The 8,547-nt window shown below is 38.8% G+C and overlaps 4 protein-coding genes across 4 annotated transcripts in view; 1 reads left to right on the forward strand and 3 right to left on the reverse strand.

Moving 5' to 3' along the window:
• The window catches only part of CBG08587, a gene marked incomplete at both ends in the record, with an annotated part of 5,380 nt that extends 3,713 nt beyond the window's left edge, over positions 1-1,667 (reverse strand). The window contains 2 exons of the mRNA XM_002636250.2: positions 1,007-1,138; positions 1,609-1,667. Coding sequence (XP_002636296.2) covers positions 1,007-1,138; positions 1,609-1,667 — 191 coding nt within the window. The remainder of the gene's footprint in view (positions 1-1,006; positions 1,139-1,608) is intronic.
• Positions 1,668-4,397: 2,730 nt separating this feature from the next.
• Positions 4,398-6,203, reverse strand: Cbr-srt-43 (the record flags this gene model as incomplete). Its single annotated transcript, XM_045237350.1, has 5 exons — positions 4,398-4,463; positions 4,669-5,010; positions 5,058-5,311; positions 5,810-5,905; positions 5,954-6,203. 5 exons carry the CDS (start codon positions 6,201-6,203, stop codon positions 4,398-4,400), a joined length of 1,008 nt encoding a protein of 335 aa, XP_045093814.1.
• Positions 6,204-6,914: 711 nt separating this feature from the next.
• CBG08585 lies at positions 6,915-8,290 on the forward strand (the record flags this gene model as incomplete). The annotated part of the gene is made up of 2 exons (XM_002636248.1): positions 6,915-7,009; positions 7,849-8,290. The coding sequence occupies 2 exons, from the start codon at positions 6,915-6,917 to the stop codon at positions 8,288-8,290; spliced, it is 537 nt and encodes a 178-aa protein (XP_002636294.1).
• Positions 8,291-8,508: 218 nt separating this feature from the next.
• Positions 8,509-8,547, reverse strand: part of CBG27013 — a gene marked incomplete at both ends in the record, with an annotated part of 734 nt that continues 695 nt past the window's right edge. The window contains one exon of the mRNA XM_045237351.1: positions 8,509-8,547. This exon is cut by the window's right edge and continues 553 nt beyond it. Within this exon, the coding sequence (XP_045098813.1) occupies positions 8,509-8,547 (39 nt within the window).

The raw sequence follows: 8,547 nt of genomic DNA on the forward strand, positions 1-8,547 counted from the left end.
TCCACTTCTGTTGAAAATTTGGATTGAGGTGTCTGAAAAAAAGGGCTTGATGGTTGTATAAAGAACAAAACGAAACTTAATTGTAGTTAATTGTTTTTTTTCTGCTAAAGTTAATCGACATTGGATACAGTGAAAACTGTATTAGAAGAGTCCCTTTAATAGAAGGGCCACTCTAATAGAAGGGCCCTCCGGGAGTGGGTCGGAGAAATGGAAGGTCTTTCTAATACAGTTCTTACAGTATGTCACATCGAAATGGCACCACAAGTTTATAAAATACATACTTTGTCAGGTTTGAATTTTTTCTTTGTCAGGTTGTGAATTTTTTCTTTGTCAGGTTTGAATTTTTTCTGGTTTCAAACTGAATATCTTCGTTAAAGGAATTTTACGAAACCTTTGGTGACTGTATACCGTACATTGAATTTTTTTTAGTTTGATAAAAAAAGTTTCAAACTTTTCTTCATAGAAAACAATAAAGCTAAAAACTTTCAACTTTTTTGAGCTTTCCTGTATGTGTTCTTCATTCAGTTCTTGCTTCGCACGATTTCCACTTATAGGAGAAGTTGTAAAAGTAATAAAAAAATACAAAAGTAAAATAGAGTTTTACTAGTCACTCCAGATTCTGAAACTCTATAGAAAGATCCGAAAACAAGAGACACTGAAAGAAAAAGAAAAAGGATAATAGAATACACTCGTCGTGAGCTTTGCGAGAAACGATAGCGGAAATGATAAAATGATAATGTGTGGAGAATCTGGGCAAGAGCACTAGACTGCTGTGCTCGGCGCAATCCAAAATCATTATTGGCTCGGATCACGTCAAATCAAGACAAATCAAACTTCCCTGTGCTCCCCTGCGTCTCCTCACATCTCTTATATTTTCTGACGGTTTCGGCTGTTCCATTTTATTAATAGGAAGAGCGAGAGAGTGTGAGAAAATTCTCGATGAAACAAATATTGGATATCAACATGATTTAGGATATTATCAAAAGATTATTGAAGCTGGGCATACCTTCTACTAAAATTATTGATACTGTTATTGTTGTTAGTTCCACTTGAAGACGTTGCGATTGGAGGAATATTCGAGAATATTCGTTCTGGTTGGACATATATGGCAGCTGGCTCATGTGCGGATATGTCGCATCTGAAATCATGTAGTATTTTATATGTTTGGATTCTGGCAGATTGTTTTTTAAAGCCAATTGCTTTTTAGTTTTTGGAATAGAAATTTTTGGGTTTTACGGAAAGTTTACCTTTCTTTTATGCCACCCAAACCGTAAATTTTGAGCTACTATATCTCGGTTCTTTTGACAGATATAAAAAGTTGTCAACTGATAACATGTTTATCATAATATCAAAAATACTTTTTTAGTTGATTACTTTTTGATATCTTTCACAGGAACCGAGGTATATGAGCTCAAAATTAGGTGGCCTTCTGAAAGAGTGTTTACAGAAAACATTCAGAGGAACGAATGGCAGAGCTCTGACTCTTGTACGTTTCTCATCATACATAATTTTTTAAAAATATTTTTTTCCTCTTTTAGACATCTGACCACTGAGTCTTCTAGTTTTATTTTCTGCCTTCTACACTTTTGTTACTTGACATAATCTTACCTGCAAACTGAGCATCTTCTCGAACCGCGAACTTCTGCCACAAACAGGGAACATGACATTGTGTCGGATTAAAAGCTTCTCCTCTTCTTCTACTTTGTACTTTTTTTCAAAAAATAACTTCTTGTACTTTGTTAGGTGTTGTGACCTATTGGAATGAGATTTTCTGTCAAAAAAGAAAAAACAGAATTAGAATAGAAAAAGTACAGAAAAGGGTGTCGGCATGATTTGGTAGACGAATGATGTGATAATACGTGAGCCTTGGGCACGGAGAGAGAGAGAGAGAAATAAGTAAAGCACTTGAGAGGGCTTTCCGCGCGGAAACAAAAAAACTTGGAGGTAGTAGATCAAGAGCCAGAAGATTGTACAGAAGACATAATCGAAAAAGCAAGAGTCGCAGGGTTGACAAGAATTCGTTTTGAAACAAAGAAAAACTGTAATGAGAGAGAATCTTTCGTCTCGTTTGCATGTTCACATGAGCCACGGACACAAAAAACGCGTCAGAGTTAGCCAGTGATTTGCAAGAGAATGGACTAACAGAGGAAAGGTAATCTGTCGGGTAAACAGTGCTGTTGGCACACTGAGAGACACAAAATGAGCATGTTTAAGAGCATGAAAACTAGGGGAAAAAGTGCACAGATTGGCGGAAGAGAAAGAAAAAAGAAATAAGAAATAAGAGGATAGAAAATTAGGTCCAGGAAGGAAACTTTGATGTCGTTCTTGACCATTGGAATTGGTCACAATAATTGACCAATTTAGAAATATAAAACAGGGAAAAAAGATAAAGATAGACATAGTTTTAGTGCTGAAAATCAGGTAGCGTAAATCCTGTAACAGAAGGGCCCCTACCCTGTCAAGTTTAAGCTAGTTTTCCTTGGTTCCTATCAAAGATACGAATACGTGGTCAGCTGATAAAATATTTACCACAATCCCAAAACCATTTGTTCAATTGACACATTTTGATATCTCTCACAGGAACCGAGATATATGGGCTCAACGATGACGATTTGGGAATGGAGGCTTATATTACGGAAACTGAAATTCGAAAATTAGTTTTCACCGCGAACCGGAGACTGTTTAGCTTTTTTCAGTTTCATTTATTCTTATTTCTAGTAACAACAATAATTTAAGTCACAAAACCAAAATAATCTCATCTGAAACTTTTTGATTTATGTATTTTCTTGAAACTCTGAAGAATAGAGGCAACTGTTATGTAATCAGGCTAATGTGATTATTCCTAATTCAGATGAAATTTTTCCCAAAAAACCAGATCGAAATTAAAAAACAGAATCAACCAATCGCAGAAAAGGATCTATATATGAGCATCATCACCTATTGTTCCTGAATGATTCCTTTTTGGCCTTCGATCGAGTTGTAAACAACACTCAAGTACCAAATAAAGTGAGTCACAAGAGCAAGGGATATGTCTCGGAACTGTATGACCACACCCCAAAAAATTTAATTAGTCAGAAAGCTGAATCATCGAGTTCGTATACCGTAAAATCTGTAATAGAAGGGTCCTTAAAGTGTCAAGTTTAAGCTTTTTCTTTTTTTTTTATGCAAGATATCAAAAATGTGTCAACTGACAAAACACTTCTGATATTATGATAAACAATTTATCAGTTGGTACTTTTTTGAAATCTTTGACAGGAACCAAGAAAAAATGGCTCAAAGTCAAAAGTTAGGTTAGAGGTTTGAAAGATGCGTAGCTCACCAGTGTGACTTCTATACATTAATAATTTTTTCACTCCTAATCAGGTGTGGCCCTATCAGATCCTAATGGTCTATCAAAAAACTATCACAAAGTTGAAAAAAACGGTCTAGAAATCAATATGGGTAAGTGAGAAATTGCGCGGTTTCTCTGGTTATCATTTACTTGGAAAATGCTCATTTTCCTCCCCTCTGGATTTCTCTGATTCTCTTTTCCACTCACAATATTTTCTCAGGACCTCAACAAAAAACGCGCGGCTCACCCCAACTACTCGTGTATTCAAAACCAACACAGATGTAGAACACACCACAGACAGGATATAGGTACTGTACAGACAGATATGATATAGTGTGTATACGGATGGAGAAGCAGACCATCAGGGCTCTTGACTGCTCGGCTTGTGCCTCAATAACTTCAAATGTCAATGTCAATCGTGTTAGACCTGGTTCTCAGAAGGTTTTCCGTGTGATTATGAAAGCATTTTCGGTTTGAAAAAATTCACGTTTTAGGCGTCAAAAAATATGTATATGAGATCCTAGTAGTACGGTAGCAGAAAACCGTATTTGCACTTCGAGATGAATTATCTCGTTTCCTTCAAAAGATATAAAAACTGTTCAATAGATAAATTGTTTATCATAATATCTCCAACATTTTATTAGTTGACCGATTTTCGATATCTCTCATGGGAACTGAGGTAATCGATCTCAAAGTTTGGCGAATTTCTTGTATTAGAGCAAATACGGTATCTGGCTGAATTGTACAAGTCACTGGAGTGATTTAAAAAGATACTAAAAATACGGAACAAACTTTATTCCAAGAAATTTTGAAACACTTTTAAAGTTTCGAATAATTTTAACTCATCTTCACAAAAACCCAAATGTTCTGAAACTGAAACCAAAAAAAAATGGAAAAGAGAAAAATGGCCACTTTGATCGGCTTTGTTGGTTTACTCCAATCCAACGATCCCTCGGCAGAAAAATCCACAAAAGAGTACAAAATTTTATTTCACAGTGAGTAGATCAGTAAATCAAGAAATCAGAATTTCGGGATAAATATATAAAGAATAAGGTTTTTCAGAAAATTAGTTGCTGGTAGGAGACATTCCAGTGTGGCGCATGTTGGAGGTCGATGAGATATCGGTGACTTTCTGAAAAAGCGTTTTTCTAAATTTTATAGATTTGGAAAGTCCAGAACAGTCTTCCTTGGAAGAACGGACGACAAAATCCCAATATAAATACGAAACAATATAATATAACTCTACGAAAATATCGATGAATCATTCACACGACTTGTAACTTGAACCTACAAACCCACAAAGTTTACAGCGGAAATAGTAATCGAAGAAGTCCTACCTTGTTAGGCTTTTTAATCTTCAAAAACTTCAAAAACTCAGAACGAATCGTTCGATTCATTGTAAGGTAAATGATAGCTGGACATCCATGAACTAAAGACCAACACAGCTCTCCAATGACGACGACCCATGGTGGAGGAGGAATAAACACCATGGCATTGTAGCACATGGCGGCAAAGGTGTTGAATGAACAAATGATGCTTGATTGAATGAAAACACTTCGTGATGCTTTCGATTTCTGACCTCTTTGCATCTTGTTGACGAGCACGCAGTAGACGGTATAAAGGGAGCAGGTGCAGGAGACAAAGATCCAGTTGTTAGTGGATTGCACATGGTTACGGTACTGAATAGAGATTATAACAGGGAAGTTGGGAATAAGAGCCTTCTTACAAAGTCAGAAATATCTTCGGTTTTGTATTCGGGATCAATGGTAAGAGGATCCGCTATCCATGCCATAATAACCGAATTGAATATGATTGAAGGGGAGAACGTAGCAACGATCAAACCATAAGCAACGATCAAAGCAATGGAGAAAAATACGCGTTTTCCATCGAAAAGGAACTCGGATAACGGACGGTAAAGGACATCAATGACGCGGTTAACAACAAGAAGAAGGGTAGATCCGCAAGCCATACACCAGCCACCTGGGTTAGATTTAATTGTACTCAAAGGATAAAAAATGCTTTTTTATGCACTATTCTCATTTCTAACGAACACTATCACTATTTTCAAACTACCGTAAAGGGGGAATATTCCCCACCGTGATCATACAGGCGCATGGTAAGGTTTACGACTAAACGTACAAATTTAGGGTTTTCAAATATGCATATTCTAATAGAACACATTCTGAGATAAAAAGATGTTAGAATTAGTATTTTAGGAAGGTGTGGTACCATTTCAATGGGACATATTGTAAAAACTCCAAAAGAACGTACCCCCCCCCTAACTTCTAACTTTCAGCCTATTTAGCTCGGTTCCTGTAAAAGATATCAAAAAGTAATAAACTGATAAAATGTTTACCTTAATATCACCAATATTTTATCAGTTGACCACTTTTTGATATCTCCTACAGGAACCGAGATAAATTGAGTCAAAGTTAAAAGTTAGGAGGGGCCACCAAAAGCTTTCCTTTCCTCACTCACTCAATCCCAACATGCCAGCCAAGTAGATGAAAGTCGGATAGTTACAAAAAACCGCTCCCTGAATGAACAACCAGCCACTGAAGATTGAACAAGTCACTAAAACTTCTGAATTTTCAGACCGTTCTAATCAGATTCTTCACTTACACGTGGCGAGCATATCAGTGACTCCAAGACACACAATAATCTTGTAGCAGGTCATATGAACCAGCTTTGTTCGGAACATCATATATATGGTTGGGATGTAAAACATCTCGATGACAATTCCAAAAATTAGAATAGTCCATCCGAAGAGTGGACGTTGGAGACCAGTGGCAAACCACTCTTCGGAGGTTTTTGCACTACAGTTGTAGTACGGAATACCCTCAACACTTCCGTATTGGATGATGCGGTTCATGAATACGAGTTTCTGAAAACGTATAGAGCTTAAATTGGGGGAAAAGGGCTGCTTAAGAAAGTTGCACCATGGATCAAAAGGTATTTAGTGAGGTAAACAAAATACGACATAAAGTGAGCTTATATGGCGCAGACTTCCGTGAATCATAGTAATCACGGTGAGAAGACATAGCTCGAAGATCTGGATGGATAGTGAACGAGAATTCTAGTATGCGTCATAAAAAGTTCCACGAACAACTAGACTGATTAGGCTAGTTGAAAGGTTTGTGCATTGGTCTGAGAACAGTGCCCTATTTTTTAAAACCACAGATTCGCCAAGTTTTTTACTACTACAATAACCTTGTATTCATATATTCTACCAAAAAAAAACAGACAAATTAGACCTAGACTGATGATAACCTCGAATCTTTTCACCTTATATAGCATCCAACTACGTGGATTTCCCTTTGGACCGCATGTGTCTAGGGTTACGCCCCTTACTTGGTTTTTTTTTGCCTTATGGAATAATACGAATAATCTCAAAGCAGTAAATAAAACCAACAAGAAAGATAGCCTAATCCAAGTAGAGACAATGATCCATTAGAGGAATTTTGAGTTATTAGGGAGAATCAGTGGGGTCTAGAAAAGGCTGATGAAGAAAGTACACATCAATAAGACAATAAACATAACATTTCTGGGTATTCCGGGAAATTCTGCGTTTTCGTCAAAAGTTATGCCATATACCGTGAACACTCTAATACAAGGAGCCCTCTTACTTTCAGCTTTGAGCCAATTTATCTCGGTTCCTGTGAAAGATATCAAGAAGTAGTAAACTAAAAAAATGTTTATCATACTATCAAAAATATTTTGTTAGTTGACCAATTTTCGATATCTTTTACAGGAAACGAAATAATTGAGTTCAAAATTGATGGTTTGGAGATTCTCTTTTGGTAGTTTGTGAAATTCTGGTAGTCGTTTTCATGATCACCTGCTATGGATTATGACCTGCTATATCTTAGATTTCGCGGCTAAAATCACAAAGAATATGGAACAAATGTTCCACCATTCATTGCAGTGCAAAATAAGTCAAGAATAGGATCATCAGCTGATTCAACAGCACTTTATTGATTAGGTTAGGATTCTGAGTTAGGACCTTCTTCACCGGTGGGGTCCCCCAAGGTTCGATATAACAGGGACATCGATTTTCGGTTTTTATCCGATGAGCGCCAGCATTGCGATCCTTCTTGAGAGTTTATTGTTCCAATATCGTTGAAGCCTCTGCTGCCGCGACAAAGATCATTCACTTCATTTCTTTCTTATTTTCAGTCTGAACCATCAGGAACGCTCCAAATAATCTTGTTTCTCGTGGACCATCTCGCTGCCTGAATCGTCTGATTTCAGTTCCAGGAATTGAAAAAAATTATCTTGAACTTCACAGAAGATCCTCCCCCAGCATTTCATTTTTCTTCAGTTCGAGACCTCCAGCTCCAGACCTCCAGCTCCAGAGCTCAAGCTCCATAGCTCCAGCTCCATAGCTCCAGCTCCAGAGCTCCAGATCCAGAGCTCCAGCTCCAGAGCTCCAGCTCCAGCGCTCCAGCTCCAGAGCTCCAGCTCCATAGCTCCAGCTCCAGCGCTCCAGCTCCATAGCTCCAGCTCCAGCGCTCCAGCTCCAGAGCTCCAGCTCCAGAGCTTAAGCTCCATAGCTCCAGCTCCATAGCTCCAGCTGCAGAGCTTAAGCTCCATAGCTCCAGCTCCAGAGCTCCAGCTCCAGAGCTCCAGCTCCAGAGCTCCAGCTCCATAGCTCCAGCTCTAGCGCTCCAGCTCCAGAGCTCCAGCTCCAGAGCTCCAGCTCCAGAGCTCCAGCTCCAGAGCTCCAGCTCCAGAGCTCCAGCTCCAGAGCTCCAGCTCCAGAGCTCCAGGTCCAGAGCTCCAGCTCCAGAGCTCCAGCTCCAGAGCTCCAGCTCCAGAGCCCCAGCTCCAGAGCTCCAGCTCCAGAGCTCCAGCTCCAGAGCCCCAGCTCCAGAGCTCCAGCTCCAGAGCTCCAGCTCCAGAGCTCCAGCTCCAGAGCTCAAGCTCCATAGCTCAAGCTCCATAGCTCAAGCTCCATAGCTCCAGCCCCAGAGCTCCAGCCGGAGCTCCTTCTCGGGGTCCCTCTCTGGAGCCACGACAAGGGGAGAACTGATTCTTACCTTCACTTCCCTCTTCTTTTATAGCATTCTTCCTGGGGTCAATCTAGGGTCACAGGCTTCTGAATCAATTCACGTAGTTTTTGCTTCTATAATTTTTTTTTCTAATTTTTTTTGTTTTGCCACATGGATTTCTTTTATTCACAAATATACCTTTTTCATCACGTTTGCATAATAATT

Source organism: Caenorhabditis briggsae, assembly GCF_000004555.2.
Source record: "Caenorhabditis briggsae complete genome, chrV, whole genome shotgun sequence".
NCBI lineage: Eukaryota > Metazoa > Nematoda > Chromadorea > Rhabditida > Rhabditidae > Caenorhabditis > Caenorhabditis briggsae.